The sequence below is a fragment of the Typopeltis vanoorti genome, chromosome 14 (genome assembly GCF_054136105.1).
Source record: "Typopeltis vanoorti isolate ZY-2024b chromosome 14, IOZ_Tvanoo_1.0, whole genome shotgun sequence".
Taxonomy (NCBI): Eukaryota; Metazoa; Arthropoda; class Arachnida; order Uropygi; family Thelyphonidae; genus Typopeltis; species Typopeltis vanoorti.
In genome coordinates this window covers 26,665,684-26,685,958 of record NC_143562.1, presented here as the reverse complement: position 1 = coordinate 26,685,958, position 20,275 = coordinate 26,665,684, and the positions used below count along the sequence as shown (strand labels likewise).

General features: G+C 34.2%; 1 protein-coding gene across 1 annotated transcript in view; it reads right to left on the bottom strand.

The window, feature by feature from the left end:
• spel1 (DNA mismatch repair protein spel1) overlaps nucleotides 1-20,275 on the bottom strand; it is a 239,999-nt gene that overhangs the window by 10,999 nt on the left and 208,725 nt on the right. Inside the window, exons 24-26 of the mRNA XM_090404470.1 lie at nucleotides 15,886-16,040; nucleotides 10,695-10,762; nucleotides 1,762-1,860 (exon numbers count right to left, since the gene is read on the bottom strand). Coding sequence (XP_090260596.1) covers nucleotides 1,762-1,860; nucleotides 10,695-10,762; nucleotides 15,886-16,040 — 322 coding nt within the window. The remainder of the gene's footprint in view (nucleotides 1-1,761; nucleotides 1,861-10,694; nucleotides 10,763-15,885; nucleotides 16,041-20,275) is intronic.

Genomic DNA, 20,275 nt, shown 5'->3' with positions numbered 1-20,275 from the left:
TGGGAGAGGAAAGATTAGCAAAACAAGTGTTCTCTGCCAGGTTGGCAGGAAAACGACCCAGAGGAAGACTAAGATATAGGTGGATTGATACGGTACAAAGTGCCTTAGACGATAGAAATATAAGATCTGATAATGTTGGAGTCTTGACAAGTAACAGACTGATTTGGAGGAAAATTGTAGATAGGAAGTTAGTAATGATGTAATTTTTTCATGTAGTACTGTCATATCCTGTACACCCCTTGAGGGTACATAGCAGGAATTTGATGATGATGATGATCTGATACTATTTCTGCACCTCAGAATATCTTGCTATCTAATATCATGTTAACTGTTTTCCTATTAACTATTATACACTCTCTTATACTTTTAAATTTTTTCATCCCAAGTGAATTTATGGCAATCTTTATGCTATTACTTCTTCTTCTTATTATTGTGCTATCTTCTATCGAAGGTCAGCGACCATCTTAGCGATTTATATGCTATTACAAAAAAAAAAAAAAAAAAAAAAAAAAAAAAACCTATCAGTAATTTTTCAGTTATTTATGTGTGTGAAAAAAAATCTCTAAGTCTGTATCCATTTCTATTGCATGTAACCGCCATTTATTCATATGTCTGTACCAACTGGAATGTTTTCCCTACTCTGGCATTGAAATTTTCCACTATTAATAGTCATTTGTGTTTATTTTATCTGTTATTTTTTGTAAATCTCAATAGAAGGCAGTGCCATCTTCCTCTGGCACAGACACCAATAATAGTCAGGAAGCCACAACTTATTTATCTCACTCTTTAGAATTTTTTTACTTGTCATCATCTAATTCCTGATATCTACCCTCAAGGGGTGTACAGCTTTAGTATTTATAATGTGTGATATTTTTAAAAATTATTTATGAATATATTTGAAATAGATTAAATGACTGAAGGCGCGAGATAAAAATTGAAATACTATTTTTTTATTTAAATAAAGCACACAACTAGTTTCGCCTTTTTAGAAGACTTCATCAGGTGCATTACATGAAAAGAGACATACAACAAAACATAGCTATAAATTAGATTGCTAACGTATTACTGACATCTGAAGGCGTTCCAGATACCACAGTATTGTTGGGCATATACACATGTGTCCAACACACACACAGCCAATAACAACAGCAATATTATACCTATATATATATAATCTATTATATATATTAATATTCTATATATATATATTATATATAATCTTTTCACTCTTTTGCTAATAAAAATGAGAATGGAATTACACAAAAGAGAGCAATTTTTCTTGAAATTTTAAGCAGTCTTGAAACTAGAATTAGTTTACTAATGAAAATTCCTACAGAAGAGCTTAGGCATATTCATGTGGCCAAATGAACATTACGATTAATGTAATTTATAACTATTTACATACAATGATCATCATCATATTCTTGCTATATATCCTCAAAAGGTGTCATGATCTTGTGAATAATTGCCATTCACGAGATCGTTATTATCAGTATCATTATTGCATGAACATAACATCTTGTAGATGTTATTTAGAAGAATCTCACCTATTTGTTTTCTTTGTTTTGATAACACCAATTATGTTGATAGCCACTATTATTAAAAATTACATTTGTAGATCTATATACTGCTATGTTGCCAATAATAAGCAATAAACAGAATATAAATAGATTTCGACATTCTATCTTTATTCTGCAGCAGTAAGACATCAGTTTAAGGTTCAAGTTTAACCAAACTTTCACTATTAAAATTAATGCTTGCCTCATATTCCAGTTTTTGTTTTTTAGCTTCTGGTTCATCACTATTGGATGGTATATGTACTCTGAATTCTTCAAACTCCTGGACTTTTTGCTTGGCAAACTATAAAGGAAAAAGATATAACTGTATTAGAATTATTAAAAGGTCACACATATATTATGCTCCCAAACAGAGTAGTACATATTTCCTGCTCTATGTGCACCCAGCTACATCATGTTTGAGTTTAAAGGGATGGTTTAAAATATCAGCAATGTCCAGTCAAAAGACAGAGACAAGAGGAAACTGAACTGAATACTTGCAACCATAAAGACCCAAACAAATCAGATTAAACAAAAGAGAAAATAATGTGAATAAAGGCTAGAATGTACACTAGAATATGTTTCTAGTGATCAAACAGTAGAATTAAACCTTTATGTTGGATTTGAATAGATGAAGTCTATAATTTAGTAATTGGACTTCTTACTTCTTACTAATTGGAGTAATTGGGGAGGGAGGTACATCTGCCTAATTCAAAACTTAACAAACTAGCATTTGTTCAGAATTAATTTCAAAGGTAAGGACAAATGTAGTTTTATCTGTTTGGCCGAAATTTTTGGTCGAAATCCGCAATTTTAGGGAGAAAATATCAGACATCGCCTTTTAAGACCAATTACTCCAGCTTTGACTGAAAATTGGTACATAAGGTTTTCCCTGTCTTGGAAAAGATATCCCGATGAAGCATGTTCTTTTGAATATGCCAAAGAGGAATTTAATTCAGAAAAGTAATGCTTTTACAAATCTCTATAGTAAATGCAAAGCATAAGAATTCAATGCCAATGCAGCAATTCAGTGATTTATCATTTTGCTAATAACAACAGCAATATTATAACTAACTGAACTGTTTTTGTAGAATAAAAAAAAAAAAAAAAATATATATATATATATATATATAGTGTATATTATATATAATCATTTCACTCTTTTGCTAATAAAAATGAGAATGGAATTATACAAAAGAGGACAATTTTTCTTGAAATTTTAAGCAGTCTTGAAACTAGAACTAGTTTACTAATGAAAATTCCTACAGAAGAACTTAGGCATATTCATATGGCCAAATGAACATTACGATTAATGTATTTTATAACTATTTACATACAATCATCATTTTCACATTCTTGCTATATCCTCAACAGGTATAGAAAATCAAAAAATCATTATGTTATTACTAACTTCCTATCAGCAAAGGCTATAATCGCTTCGATCCACTTAGATCTTGGGCTTCTTTTTGGGGTCTTTTTCCTGCCATTATGGTATGAAACACTTATTTCTCTAAACTCATTCTATTTAAGTCGCCATACCATGACAGAATAGCTGTACTCTACTACACTTCCTCAAGTTTTCTTAACATCTTCTCAAGTATCCTACATAAATCTTGGAACACTCAGTATGAAAATTATAATTATCACTTTTATTTCCCTTCTAATAAATAGGCATTATGAGAGCTCTACTCTAATCATCTGGAATGTGACCTTCTGATTAGGCCTGCTGAATTAAGTTTTTTTTTTTTATACTTCCATATTTGAACATTATTGGTTGTATTAAAGGCCAAAGCTGGAAAAATGGAAGGATACCTCCACATAGCCCTTTAAGGAATGTGGAGAACTGACCAGGGCTTCTGACCTATGTTCAATCCCCACTTTCTTGGGGATTTAGTAAATACTGATGTGTGATGAACATTTGTAAGTATTTACTGGATAATGAATGCATAAGGATGGGCTGGCAATTTGGACTTTAACTGAAAAAACTGTACTCTTACTGGCTTAAACCAAAACAACATGAGGGTACAATATAACATAATTTCATGTCGGCTGGGGGTGTCAACTAGGTTAAACAAGGCCTCTGTTGTTTTTATCAGGGAATAGGATAAACAGCAAAGAGTCAACAACTGGCACAAATCTGAACTCAACATCAACATAAGAAGTGTCAACAACAAAACAAAAAAAGCAGAACTAGCAGAAGAATCGTATAAGTACCAGATTGACAAAATAGGTATTACTGAAAAGGGGTGAGATTTTTCTAAGCAACAAATACAACATGCCATATTGAGGCAATAATGATCAGCTACTCCAATTATGTGGTGTAGAAAATTCTTTTCTACACCACATAATTGGAGTAGCTCTCACAGAACCCATCTATGAAAAGTGAAATAAAACCGAATGAGAATTACAGAGGAATTTTCCTTGTGAGTAATCCTGGTATGGAACACTCACAGCTAAAATAAGAGTTGCCAACTCTTTGAAAACATAAATATTTCTTATAATAAAATCTTTAAAAAATTTCCATATATACAAAATATACATAAAGCTATGAAACAATTTAAACATTCTAATTAAAAGTTGTTTTCACCAGTCACTCTAAATTATCAACTAAAGATAACAGAAAAGAAAATAATCCATGACATGCTACAGTGTTACAATGTTCTTTATCACTTTCTTTGTCAACCGAATTGCAATATCAATACCGACCCTACAATCAGATCACTTCATTCCCACTTGTACAAGTATTATTGTAATTGCCGTATACCCATACCTGATTTTTTCCAAAAGAAAACCAAAAAACAAACTAACCAAACCCAAACAGCTCCACCCACAGAAATGTTGTTCTTCATCCAGCCACAGTTGGATGAAGGAAATGGCTACACAATGATTCTGCTGGATTTTACAAATGCATTTGAGAGAATACCACATGGAACTGTGTTAAGCAAATTAGAACAAACAGGGATGGATATGACATTGGTTATGTGGATAAGAAGGTGGCTGCTGGGTGGATATCAAAAAGTGGTATATGGAGGTGCAAAATCAAGACAAAAACCAAGTGACTAGTGGTGCGCTGCAAGGTTCAGTGCTCAGATCACTGTTTAATTTGTACATAAATGATATAGGAAATAACCTGAAAGGATATATTCAGTTGTTTGCTGATGATGCAAAATAAGGCAAAGTAATAGTTAATCAAGGTGATGTGGAGAGCTTGCAGAATGATTTAAATAGACTGTTGGTATGGGCAAAAGATAATGGGTATTAGTTTAATCTGGAGAAATGTAAAGTTATGCATTTTGGGATAAATAGATTATAAGTTGTGTACCACATTGATGAAACTGTACTCCAGGAAACAGATAAAGCTAGAGATTTCAGAGTGGTGGTAGGCAGAGAGTTAAATTGTAGAGGATATATTTCTAAAGTTGCTAAAGCAGCTTATAAGATTACTTGGCTATTGAAGAACACAACAACAAGTAGAGATAAGAAGTTGTTATTTCACTTTATAAGGTCTTGATACATCTGGATTACTGTACACTCAGGTCTGGTCTCCTGGGTTTCTTGGGGATGAGGAAGTGGTGAAGATTCAGAGGTGAGCAACCATGATGGTGAGTGGTCTGTGGAATGTTCCCTATGAGGATAGATTGAGGGTGTGTGGATTGCAAAAGTTGGTTGATAGGAGAAAAAGAGGGGATATGATAGAAACGTTTAAGTTACTTAAAGGTATGCAGTGGAAATGTTTCAGCATTTGGCTAGAGGGACCAGAACAACAAGTCATCCCTGGAAGTTGAATAAAAGTGTGGTTAGTAGGTGTCTCAGGACTAAATTTTTTTGGTTGGAGAGTTGTGAATGAGTGGAATAGATTACCAGAGTCAGCTGTGAGTGCTTTGTCTGTTAATATGTTCAAGGAGAGGTATGGCAGATTGTGTGGATAGCTTGGGTCTCTTGCGATGAGTCTTCATACACCATGGAGATTCCCATACAATAATAATCATAATAACAATATTTTAATAATTCAGAAATTTTCAGCAAGATACCTCATCATCACGACCACTGTTCTTTACATAACTTTTTCTGTAAGTTAAAAGAGATCACAAAATTATATGGATCATAAAATAAACTTCTAATGCCTTTTATTCCCAAAGGGAGTAAACAGGGATTCTTTAGCTCTCACTAACATTTGGAAATCTGAACAAACTAATCTCTACCACAGCCACCAATGATAACTGAGCCCATAGCTACTAATGATTTCAGAGACATCAGGAGAGAGAGGCACATCATCCTTCTCTAAAAATGAACATCCACAAAACTTGGTTGAATAGAGCTCATGTCATTTGCTTCAACCCCAAATCTTAAACTAGAACTTGATAACATCCAATGTATAATACAACAGAATGGTTTCTTCCAGTAGATGATTCAGCACATCCTTGACTCTTACAAGCTCATTCCTAAGAACCTCAAACCTGCACAGAGGTACAATTCATATATGTTGTGGGAATTTCTGAACCCACTGCAATGATTCACAAGAAATATAATTTAGTGCCCCACATTTTTACTATCGACAAATTATTTTCCTTACTTTCCATCAAGGATAGACTGTCTCCTCTGTCCCTTAGAAATGTTTACTACGAGGTTGGTCTGAAAAGTTCTTGGCCTAACAATGAAAAGACGAATTTATAATTTCAAAATTATTTTTATTTTTCAACATATTTCCCTTAAGATTAATACATTTATTCCAGTGATGCTCCAGCACCATTATCCCGTTCTTGTAGTGGTTCTCAGTAAGATCTGCAAAATACCCCTCTACAGCTGCAATCACCTCTTGATTCGAAGAAAAACGCTGACCAGCAAGGAAGAGTTTTAGTTTTGGGAAGAGATAGAAGTCAGAGAGAGCTAAATCTGGGGAATAGGGTGGATGTTCCAACAATTCATATTGCAGATCCCTTAATTTTTCCATTTCCAAAACACTTTTGTGGGCAGGTGCATTGTCCTGATGAAAGATGATTTTTTTCTTCTGCAAACCTGGTCTTTTCTCATGAATTTTTTTGTCTAGTCTGGTTAAAAGATTGGAATAATGTTCCCGGGTTATTATTTTACTCTTTTCAAAATAATTAATAAACAAAATGCCTTTAGCATCCCAAAACACCGATGCCATGACCTTTCCTGCTGATGGAACTGACTTTGTCTTCTTTGGTGCTGAACAACCGGCTTCTGTCCACTGTTTTGATTCTGGTGTGTAATGGTGAATCCAAGTCTCGTCCATAGTAATAAATCGAAGCACAAAATCAGTTTTATTCTTGTTAAAACACTCCAAGCACTGTTCAGAGATTTTCATGCGAGTGAGTTTTTGATCTGGTGTGAGCAAGTGCGGCACCCATCTTGCACAAAGCTTTTTCATATGCAATTCTTCATGCAAAATATATCTGACACGTTCTTTTGAAATGTCTATAGTCTCAGCAATTTCATGCACTTTGACTCGCTGGTCATCCAATACCATATCGTGCACTTGATCAATGATTTCTAGTGCTTACACTTTTTGGATGTCAACAACCGGCTTCTGTCCACTGTTTTGATTCTGGTGTGTAATGGTGAATCCAAGTCTCGTCCATAGTAATAAATCGAAGCACAAAATCAGTTTTATTCTTGTTAAAACACTCCAAGCACTGTTCAGAGATTTTCATGCAAGTGAGTTTTTGATCTGGTGTGAGCAAGTGCGGCACCCATCTTGCACAAAGCTTTTTCATATGCAATTCTTCATGCAAAATATATCTGACACGTTCTTTTGAAATGTCTATAGTCTCAGCAATTTCATGCACTTTGACTCGCTGGTCATCCAATACCATATCGTGCACTTGATCAATGATTTCTAGTGCTTACACTTTTTGGATGTCCTTCACGTGGATCATCTTCAACAGCTGTATAAAACAAACTACTTGATAGAATGACTTGCAATTTCACATGGATGCTTATGACAGATGTCTTAACTTAGAAAAGAAAAAATCTTGCCGATAGTGTCGCCATCTATGGTTTGAGGCCGAGTACTTTTCAGACCACCCTCGTAACTTACTTGTGATTGCCATCTCTCTTACTTTGGATAAACAGGATTTCCTGCTGATAAAACACTACAGGAACATTAATCTTACATCAACAATAAAAAGCCTGAGAAGTTTGGTCTGGTACAGCAAAGAGTAGACATTGACTACAGAATCATCTGGTCTAAGACTCATCTCTACTACACTACTGCCATTTTTAGATTCAAATAATATTCATTCAAAGAGAGTGTTGAAGTGCTACTGTATTGCCCTAACTTAAACTGTAATGACTGCCTTTCATTTGGAGTCTTATCCTTATTAGTTGCAAACAGTATAATTTTTGAATCATACCTCACAATCTACTGTACTGTATTCATGTGGCTCACATCTTTTCAAATCTATTGTTCATATTCTACCTTCATGAACAGTGTGTTCACTGATGATGATCTGTTATATTCATATAAGAATATAACAGATAATTTCCATATAAGAGTGAAATTATTAAACCTCTTTTGCCAAGTGTCAGTGTTTATTTAAGATAAAGGAGCTCACGGAAAAGAAAAGGAACAATCAACTGAAAAGTACATAAAAAATAACAAAGATGGTGTTGTACTATTTTGAAGAGAAAGGTATCTATCCAAGAACACTGGAAGAAATATATTAAAGATCTATATTTGGACAATAGAAAAGACCTAACCTAAAAACAAATAATGAGAAAGAAGTACATGACTCTTCAATTTTAAATAAAGAGGTAAGAACAGCACTAAAAAAAGTAAAAAAAATAAAATTTTTAAATAAAATAAAATAAAAAACATAAAAAAAGAACAATTAACTCAAAGAGCAATACTTTAAAATTATTTCTTAAAATAATATTGGACAGTTGTGTCCAAATCTGATAAAGAAAAGAATAGACGAAGAACATATATGGATTTCAGAAGCAGAAAAAAAAGCACAAGCCATGCAAACTGAGAATGATGAGAAAAAGATTTGATATTTCAAAAACAAAGAATCTACTTAGAAACATTGGGTTTGACTCACTGTCTGTTTTACATTTATTTTTATTATATATTTATTTATTTAGCAAATGATATATATATATAGAAAGTGATCAGAGAATAAACAGGTAGAACTATTACAAAAAACAGAAAAGGCATTATAGTTTAACACTTAGATTCTGAATCCATAATAAAGTTTCAGGTTTAACACAAAAGTCCATATAAGTTCCATGATAACAGAACACAGGGTAGTCACTAATGATATGGTTCATGGTCTGGGCTAAACTGCCACAATCATATGAGAGTCAGTCCACTGCCATTTGTAGCGCATTTCTTTTCATCTCCCATGTCCTGTCTTGATCCAGTCAATCGTAGACCACAGACGTCTTGGAATTAAAACATCTGTGGTCAAAACCCTTTAATCTTCAGTTAGTTCAGAAATAGTGATATGTAAGTTACAGGTATGTTTCTGCCAGTATAGTTTCCAGGCTGATGTGATAGCAAAGGCTTCAAACAACATATGCATAGCAGTTCTGCAAGCAAGATGTCTAGATTTCAGTTTCTGAGTAGCTGTCTGGGAGTAATCATGTATGGACAGGTCAATGTTCTGATATTTTGTAGTTGTCTAAAGTCCTTTTCCATAATGGAGGAGGAGCAATACTAAGTGTTGGAACCCAGTAAGTTGATATTGACCTTATTGTTCAAAAGATAAATCTGATGGCTTAGTTGAGATGGACATCAATCAGTGAGACATGAGCTCTCAAGCCAGGAACAGTTGTGCATAATGTATTGATATCTGCATCCCATGAAGAGCATACCAGTTTCTGCAGGATGTTATTGCAAGTTTTTTTTAATTTGTCAGCAGTCTTTGTCAAGTGACGTTTTAAAAATCAAGGATCTGCCAAGAGTTGCTCCAAGATACTTTGTGATTCTGTTGTATTTTACCATGAGACCTTTTACCATGCTCTTTCTAAAGCAGACTTTAGGAGCACAGTTCGTTTGTTTGTTATTTAAATGGAAAGCAGTGACTTCAGTTTCTGATGGATGGAAAAGTTAAAAACAAACAAGTACTTGAAACAGTCCACAAAAAGAAACTTACTGAATGAAATAAGGAAGAGGAAAATGAATTCTTAAGACATTCACTAAAAGAAGATGGACTGAACAATGCAATGAGTATCAGAAACTATAAGAAAAGGAAAACATAGACATCACTACATGAATGACAACAGAACACCCTGCAGGCAAAAGTGAAACCTACATCTTTTAAAGAATACAATGTATATGATAGGAAGAAGTGGAACCATGATCCCCATGGTTCTGGAGATGGCACTTGAATGAATCTTAAATCAACAGATTACTTATAATTAAGCCAAAACATGCCTACAAAACCTTCAAAAACAGAACTCATATTTACAGTTATATGATCATCATCATCATCAAATTCCTGACATGTACCCTCAAGGGGTGTAGAATATGATAGTACTACATGAAAACTTACATCATTACTAACTTCCTATGTACAATTTTCCTCCAAATCAATCTGTTACCTCAAGACTAACATTATCAGATCTTATATTTCTGTCTTCTAAGGCATTTTTTAATGTATCAATCCACACATATCTTGATCTTCCTCTGGATCTTTTTCCTGACAACCTGACAGAGAACACTTGTTGCGCTAATCTTTCTTCTCCCATTCTGTTTAAGTGACCATATCACCTGAGATTAGCAAAAGCTAATCTCAGGTGTTATATGAGAAGAATTTAATTTGACAGCATTAAAATCCCTTTAGATTTCTTAAAGATACCATTTAATGTGAAATATAACACATCTTTTTATACTGGAGTCAACAAGAAATATCTATTAAAATTCTTTTCTTGAAATCCTGATTTTATTATTATTATATTTATATATTTTTACAAATTTCCATACATATATACTTTCTATAACATTTTCATTTTTTGTTATTACAGGACAACAAAAGAATCATTATTAGCTGCAATTAAAAGTAAGTCAATAAAGAAGAATGTGAATGAAAATGTTTCGTCTTAAATAAAATTCTCTTCATTAACATCTTAATTTTACAATCTAAATAAAATATTGAACACTACAATCCATACCTCTATTATGTGCTGTGGAAAATGGGCCATTTCAGCTACATGTATTCCAAAGCTCTGATCACAAACACCTGCACAATAAGCAATACCCAGTAATTATTATGCCAAATGAAATAATATTAGTAAATGCATAGTGAAGAACAATAAATTATCTTGGAAAATATAAAATAAGCATAATACCAGGATAGAGAGCAAGAAATACTTCAGTTTGGCAAATTAAATAATTCATATTAAGAATAATATAGATCCATTACATTTTTGTAGCCAAATAAAATTAAACTTGAAAATTGCTTTCATTTGAACATTAGTTTAGGTTTCATTGTCCTAACTGTTTTGAACTGTTAGTTCTCAGAGACCAGGCAGAAACCCTTGGTTCTATACCATGGGCATGATGAATCTTTAATATCCTCATTATGGATAATTAAATTTGCCAAATTGAAGACTTTCTGGCTGTATATATCCTGGTATTATACTTATCTACAGGTGCATTTATGAATAATACAACTCTCATGGGACATCAATGGTATGGAATAGAGGGCTCTTGGGTTTCTGCCTAGTCTCTGATGAGAACAATAGTTTCCAAATGGCTGTCAGATCAGTGAAACCCAAAAACAATACACCAATAAAAGACAAGCATATGGGCTCTTGGACAGAGTTTGTCTTTAAAGTAGTGGACGCAAGGCAACTCTGATACTGAAGGTTATATTCTCATAAACTCTCTGGTAAAATTTCTAAACTTTCCAAGTTTCATTTTTATTTGACTGTAAAAAGATAACGAATCTTTAATATCCTCATTATGCCTTAAAATAAAGTTTTTGTTATTATTTAGAGAGGACAAAGTAGATAATGGAAAATTTTAATAGCTGGTACAGAAGAGAAGATGGAGGTCACAAAATCTAGATCACTATACTCCAAAACATATTACTCTGTATTACATATTCAGTGCAGTGATAGCACATATAGCAATTCATGATTATCATTTTAGCAAATTTCTTCATGATGATTTTTTTTAATTATAATATACTAATATATAATTTAAAAGCACTTATCAAACTGCATAAAAAGAAAGATCTGCACCAGTGTAGATTTCACTATGTACTGTTAACAATGACCTGGTAATGAAACTGGAAGTTAACTAAAAAAACACCTAGAGAAACTGAAAACAACACAATGAAACATGGAAAAGCCATTGTAAGAATAACATGGTTAGATAAAAAGAATAATACTTGGATAAGGAAATAAACAAAGATAATTGACATTGCATTAGTATTAAAAGGCAACAAATGGCACTAGACAGGACATGTGATGAGAATGTCTGACAAAACAGATGGACAAATAGACTAACAGAATTAACCAAGAACTGGTTATTAGAAATAAGGCAGACCAGCAGTAGATGGGACAATGAAATAAGATGTTATGGACATTTATCATTTATGATGGAGAGACATACAAGATCAGCCAAAATGGAAGAAGAATGGAGAGGCATTTGTCCAGCAGTGGACTGAAGAAAGTTGTTGATAATGATGTATTCTGATATATATTAGTAGATACAGTTAAAGAAAAGCAGACTTCTCGCTCTCGCTCTCTCTCTCACTCACACACACACACACACACACACACACACACACACACACACACACACACACACACACACACACACACACACACACACACAGGGGAGAGGAGACCTAAAATCCTGGCATATGCCAGACAGAGATATAAAAATAGATAACAAAGCAATATGCATACTAGAAGTGAAGCATTCAAAAAAATTAAACAATTTCCCTAACCAACAGAATCTGGAGTATATCCTATTAGGTATTCACCTACTTCACATCAGATCTCCCAACCAACCTTACTGCCTTTGGACAAAAGCCATGAAAGGCATGGAGAAACTCATGTGGTAGTCCTGGCCATTTCACCTAACTGGTACTTTACTGGGTCAGGCACCGAGGCCTACTTTCCAAACTACCATCCTATGGTCTGGTTTCTGAACTTTGCAAATGGGTCACTAATTTCCTCAATGGGTGTTAGCTATGTGTCATGATGGATGGTTTTCTCTTTTCTGATACCACTAACAATCCTGTCCTCCCAATCATATGTCCATGGGGCAAAGTACAGAATACTACAAGGTTCTATACTTTTGCCCATGCCTGTACATAAATAACCTGTCATATCATATTCTCAGTTTTACTGATAATGGTGTACTCCATTCCTCTTCCTTTAGCAAACCTTGCAGCAGATTGTTGTTCAGGACATGCACCAGTCATTACTAATACCATGTTCTAACATAAAGATGCACACAAACTCACATGGAAAGAAGACACAAGAAATAAGAAAAATCTCACTGACTATGTTATTGTTGATGGTAATATCTTCACACTGGTTCAAGATTCAAGACACAACAATATGCAAGAGATTCAAAATAGGAAGTGATCAGCATTTAATTTTATTATTATTATGTGATACCTCCAGGGAGTCCAAGGACTCATCGAGGGAGGGCACCTACTCTACAGCTGTCTCCACCACTCAATCCACCAACTACAACGAACTACAACTATGCTTATGGCATCTACTGCCCACAACCACCACCACTACTATTTCCACAGACAATCACAAACATCCAAGCCCATGGCAGGATTCGAACCCACAGCCTTTTGGCTGGAGATCAGATATGCAAACCACTCAGCCAACCAGGTCAGCAATTTTGAACAGAATAAGATTGAATATCATATTGAAAAGAAAAGTGTGCAAGAAAGTGTTAAAAGAATCAAAGTTGAACTTCAGGATGAACTGTAAACTAAAATGTAAAGGAAGAACAAAATGAAAAGTTTGAAAACAAGAATCAAACCTTGCAGACTCAGTGGAAAGGGAGACTCAGAAAAAAGCACTGATTCAAGCAGAGAGGCATGTGTGTTGAAATTATCTAAAGGATAGAAAAATAAGAACTCCATGGATTCAGGAGTTGAGAAGTTGTTAGCAAGTAAGCAAGCATTAGCTTTGAGCAAATACAGAGAAAAATGTAAGATTGCCTTGCTTTCTTACATTTTTCTCTGTATTTGTAAAAACAGTTAAACAAAAAAGTCAGAGAAAGAGTTCAAATATAGAAGATAAATCAGAAAAGTGGCAAAATGTTCTGGATGCTATTGAAAAAAAAAAGCATAGAAATGGAGGAAAGAGTACTGTAAAAGAAATCAAATATGATTAAAGTGACATAAAAACTGAAGATAAAAATATTCTAAAGATCCAGAATAATTACTTTGAAAGATTGCTGATTGAGACAAGCAATGATAGAACAGTATTCAAGAGGAATGCAATCAGGAGTATATTACCATCTGCAGCAGATGATGTTCCACAAAAATATTCAAATATGATGAATAGTTTTATAGTGGCTGCAATCATAATTCAGAATGCCTATTCAGAAGGTTGAATTCCAGATGATTAAGGTAGAGCTCTCATATTACTAATCTATTAAAAAAATAAATAAAAAAATTAAATGAATGTGAAAATTACAAAAGAGAAACTCAGAGAAGAACAATCTGGGTTCAAGCCAAACAGGGATTGTCAAGATCAGATTTTCACTTCAAAATCACAGTTAAGAAATCATGGGAATATAATAAGGATCTGTATTTAAGCTATGTAAAGTGAATTTCACCTAGAAAGGTCAAGGTCATGTGACAAGAGAAAAACATTCAAAACACTACAATTATATGGTGAAAACAGGTTGATGATGATGATAATAATAATAGCGGTAGGTATCTGTTGGATTTCTGCTAAGGATATGGAACAGTCATTACTACAACATGTGGAGAGAAGACACAAGACCTTCATAGTTTACGTTACCAGCATACATCATCTGTTCGCTCTCTCACCACGTTGAGGTAGCAGGTAGGATTGAGAGAGTCTTACCATAACGAAGTACAGACAGGATTAAAGAAAGTGTCTATAATATTTACTATAACATAGCATTAACATGTGAATATTTTATATTATTAAATATATGAAATAATAACTAAGAAACAGAAGGCAGCTAAACTCCACTGACCATTAACAATATTTACTGTTTAAAAATAAAAAGAATAAAAATGTTGTTTCAAATTTTGTTGTACAGATAACATCGATTTATGCACCCCTGATTTATGCGATTTGCTTTTATGTGTTTTTTCCCCTCTGCCACTGTCTATGTGTTGCTACATATTTGCATAAGTCGTGTGCACAGTACATTACTCAGCACACCACCTCATATCCATGAGTTCAAAATTCATTGCTGATTTGAAGACATACTTTAAAAACAGAGGTATGTAAAAGTCAGTTCGCTACACTTCTGATGCTATTGTTTCATATATAATTTATTACAGGTTTAATTTACACTCTTATTAAACATGTCAATAAGACCGACAAAGGAAAGTTACAACAATGAGGATATAGAAAGCATATAAACAGAGGCACGCTGTTATTGATTTGAATACAAAGTTAAAAATCATACAAAAACTTGAGTCCATTCACGACTGCCGGATTGCCCATGAATTTAACTTAAAGAAATCAACAATAAGAACAATCTTTAAAGATGAGGATAAAATTAAATAAGCAGTTGAAAATGTTACACCTTTCTCAGCAAAGAAAATCACCCATTCTCGAAGTGAAACCATCCAAGAGATTGGAAAAATTGTTAGTTGCATTGATCAAAGATTTAAATCAAAAAGTGATACCTGTCAAAACACAAATAATAATGAATAAGGCTCTCAGTCTGTAAAAAATAGAAAAAATCAATCAATTAATAAAAAAACAATAAAACGACATGAAAAAAAATGGTATCTCCTGTTTAATGCAGAAATTCACTTTACACAGATTTCCAAGAAATCTGAGAATTTCACAAGAAATTCACTGTACATATCAATGGTTTTCTTCTCTGGAAGTTTCACCTGCAACCATCATCTCTGCATGGGGAGAGTTTATTATTTTAGTGAACTAATAGTCAACATAATTAGCATTCATCGCTGATGCAATCAGAACTCAGAACACTTTTAATCTGTCTCCCAAACAAAAAACTAAGTTAAAACAAACATTTTTTAAAAATTCTATATTTTACATTAATATTATATATATTGTATATATATATCAAAAAAATATTATATATATTGAAAATTTCATTACAAAAATTCCAATTTATAAAAATAAAGCTGAAATAAAATACCTGGTTTCACCCTGTACAGAAAAGTTAGGGTATCTTCAGAAGTAAGAGCAGTAACATGAAGATTATTCACATTTTGGACCTCCTCAGCCAAAGCTGTTAATTCATGGAAGTGAGTAGCAAACAAGCAATGAGCCTTAATTTTTGTAGCTATATGTCTGTAAATATATAAAGAAAAAAGTTATATATATATCACCAGAATATGCAAGACTATCAAAACTTGCCAAATCACTCCAAGCATATTTTCCTAGCATACCCAACACATAATATTCAGTGCTACCTATATATTAGGAAAGAGATCAAAGAGATCTTCATATGAAAAATATCTTGTTCAGAGTTCACTTCCATTTAGTATTGTTTTGTTTTTATACACTCTCTCTCTCTGTTCTACTGGCATTTGTTCCATAACAAGCATTTGCCTATCTAACAGCACTCCATCTAATCTATATCTATACAAAGGTTTGTCACTTAGAAGGCAACCTTTATATTTTGTTGATTCAGTATCGTTGATATTTTATCTGTGATTGATTGTATATAGGAGAGAATTACTGTTCCTCTGAAGTCTTGTTTTCATGTTCATCTGCCTGTCTTAGATGTTGATATAGAATTTTGTTGACTAATGTTCTATTGTAACCATTCTTTGGTAGGATGGTGCTCAGATAATCTAACTGTTGATTTCATTTTTTTATATTAGTGGAGATTCTGTACAAGCTATCACATAGGGAATGAATAATGCCTGTTTTCTGTGCCATGGTCATGGAATGTGGCATATGCAAGTAATGTCCAGTGTTTGTTGGTCTCCTATATACCGAAAAATCAAGTGTGTTCTATTCGGATATTTCAAAAAGTGTGTCTGAAAATGGTAAAGACCTGTTTATCTCCAATTCAACAGTGAATTTAATCTGAGGGTGAACGTTATTAATGTAGGTGAGGAATTCTTCCAGTTGAGTAATAGAGCTGGGCCAAACAATGAAAACATCATCGACATATCTGAGCCAAACTTTAGGTTGTGTTCCTTGGTACTGAATGGCTTTTTCTTCAAACCACTCCATGAACAAATTTGATAGCAAGAGAGAAAAGGAAGAGTCCATTGCTAGTCCTTCCTTCTGTTCAAAGTATTCTTCTTAGACTTCATGTTAGAGGTTTAATGGAATATTAACAGCACTGAGAAAGGATTAAAACTAATTTTAATACTTCCAATATTTCATCTCCGTCATAGAGACATCTTTGGGGATTACAAAAACTTTTTGTAACAACACAAACACAAATACAATACAAAGTGAAACTAAAGTCCTATCTAGGTGGTGCGTCCTCTATGGGCATTTGCAGGTGGGCTGGGATGTAAAGAGGGATCTCCGATAATTAAAGTTTCCCAAATTTTGGGAAGTTTAATGCAACTGTATTTGTTTAAATTAGGTTGATTCCTGAGCAGATGCAGATTCAAAGAATAGTCTTTCTTTTTTGAATTTACTATGGTGGAGCATGGTAGTTTTTTTCCAGGAGATCCTGTGGGATGTATCCAAAACATGGTCTGCAAGGCCAGATTGACCATAATCGTGTTTGCAGATGTAAGAACTGCGTTCTTCTAACTGGATGGATGCTGACCTACCTGTTTGTCCGAAGTAGGCAAGTTTACAGGAACAGGGTACTCTATATACACTAGGCACTGAAAGAGGAGGGAGCTGGTCTTTAGTGGAGCGGATAAGGCTAGCAAGTTTACGGTGGGGTTTAAAAGCTGTAAGGAGGTTGTACTTTTTTAATGATCTGGCTATTTTTTCTGAAGTACCACGGATGTAAGGAATGGTGATGGCATTTCTGAAGTCCTTCTGAAGAGATGGTCAGGGAACGGGGAAGGATTTGATTATTTTTTTAATTCTGTAGTCATTATAGCCATTGGAAAGGAAGGTGTTGTGTATGTGTTTGAGTTCAGTTGAAAGGGCAGTTTTACCGGAACAAAGATTGTGGGCCCTATTGGTCAGAGTTTTAATAATGCCATATTGCTGGGAGAGTTTGTGAATGTATCTGCCTGTATGAAATCTTTGTATGAAATCATCCTCTTTCTATATACAGAGAAAGAAAGGTTACCATTAGGAAAGTGTGTTACTAAGGTGTCTAGGAAGGGTAAACTATTGTTATTTTCCTTTTCCATCGTAAACTGGATTCTTGGATGTAGACTACTGAGGTGACTGAGGAAGGAATCTAATGTGTCTGGGCCATGAGACCAAATAGGGAACACATCATCTACATATCTTAGCCAGATAGAAGTTTTAGAGGGGAAGAGTCAATGGCTCGTTTTGCAAAATTTTCCATGTAAAAATTGGCAAGAGGGGGGAACCCATGGCAGTTCCCTTTATCTGTTTGTAGATCTTGTTCTTCCAAGAGCAATAACCAGAGTTGATGGCAAAAGAAAAGAACTCTAAGATATCAGAAGGAAAAACGTTTTTTAAGAGTGTTTTTTTAAGAGGTGTCAATTAGGGAAAGATTTGTAAACAAAGAGCTGATGTCAAAGCTGATCAATATATCTGTATTATTTAAAATAAGATTTTCAATTAAGTTTTTAAAATGGGTGGAGTTTTTTACATAAGATGAGGTAAGACCAGTGAGGGGGGGGGGTCAAAGAGTTAGCTAGCTGCTTTGATAATTTGTAGCAAGGTGCATTGGTGGCGTGGCATCTACTATAGGTCTTAGGGGAGAATTAGGTTTGTGGATTTTGGGTTAACTGCATATCTGGGGGGGGGGGGGGGAGACGAGAACAGAATGTTTGAGTTTTTTTGTAATGTCAAGAGGCCAGGAAGAAACGTCTTTAAGTAGGTTTTTTAATTTTTTAACTTGAGTTTTTGTGGGATTGTATTCCAGTCATATTTAGGTAGCATGATCATGGAGAATAATATCCATTTTCTGATTATATTCTGAGGCATTGAGAACAACAGTGGCATTATCCTTATCAGCTCTGGTGATGACAATACTTTTTTCTTTCTGCAATTTTCTGAGGGCAGAGAATTGACTGGAAGAAAAATTAACTTTAGGAGGCGAAGAAAGGGAGAGAATGTTAGCTACGTCAAGTCTGATGTTATTGGCTGTTTCTGGAGCTAAGTGATAGATTCCACGTTCGATGTTGTACATAATATCCAATACCGAAACTTCAATAGGTGTGACAGCAAAATTGTGTCCGAGGCTTAGGGCCCTAATGGCATCTTCGCTAAGTCTTTTAGAAGATAGGTTGACTACTGTATGGAGCGGTTGAACTTCAGGTAGCGGTTTAGATTTGCAAAGGTTATTGAACTTTTTGATTTGCTTATTTTTTATTTTCTGGAATTCTTTTTGAGAGGAAGCTTCTGAAATGCTAAGGAGAATAGACCAAAGTTCAGGATAGAGTATAGCGGAGAGTTCTGTCTGTAATGAGACAATGGTGGCATTTGTCATAGTGAGGCTGGCGCGAGTTTCAGTAATCTGCTCTCATAATAGTGCCAGACTAGCATGTTTGTATATCTGGAGGGCTTTTTTAGATTTAAATTTGGTTTTAAGCCTAACACAGTTAGGAATAACTCTTGGGTCCCAACATCTTTTTAAAAAGGCCAGCCGATTTAATAGCCTCGATAAGTATAGTTTCGACTTACCGTATTGTTTTGCTTTGCATGCTATTTCATCACCATGAATGATCAGAATACGTGTGTTGAGGCTTAATTCTTAAACCTGAATTCTTCACAGCACTTAAGCCTCAACACATGTATTCTTCTTAGAATATGAAGAAAGTGTTATTGATACAATGTTTAAAGAGATCTTGTAGTTGTATGGTTTCTGTTCTTGGTACATCAGTGAACAGATTAAAGATGTCAAGGTTTGCAAGTAGATCAGTACGATCTACTGTAATGTCGTTGGTGTCTTCTATGAAATGTGTCATGTTCTTTATAAAAGAGGCTGTTTTGTGTTTTGCTGATGTGGGGCGAGGGGCTTAGCAAGCTTGCTAGATATTTGGATAGAAATGAAGTTGGAGAATACCTTGCACCAAAAACAGGTCTTAGTGGAGAACCCTGCTTATGTGCACCTTAAGGACCTCATAGATTCTTGGTACCGGGGGGGTGTCTTAACTCGAGACTTTTCACATAAGTTCAACATGTTTATTATTATTATTTTTTAAAATTTTTATTTAATATATATATATATATCAAATTATTAGTTTTACTATGTAAATGACCAGATTGTGATTAGTATTTCATTGGTTTCTATGTTTGTATCATTCATCACTACTGAATCATCATCCTCAACAGTGCAACAAAAAACAAGGGTTGATTTTACACAAGTCTGGCCATCTCTAATCCAACACAACATGCACATAGTTGCCAGTAGTATGTAGTAGACCAGGGTTTCCCAAATTGTGTTCCGCAGAAAGTGA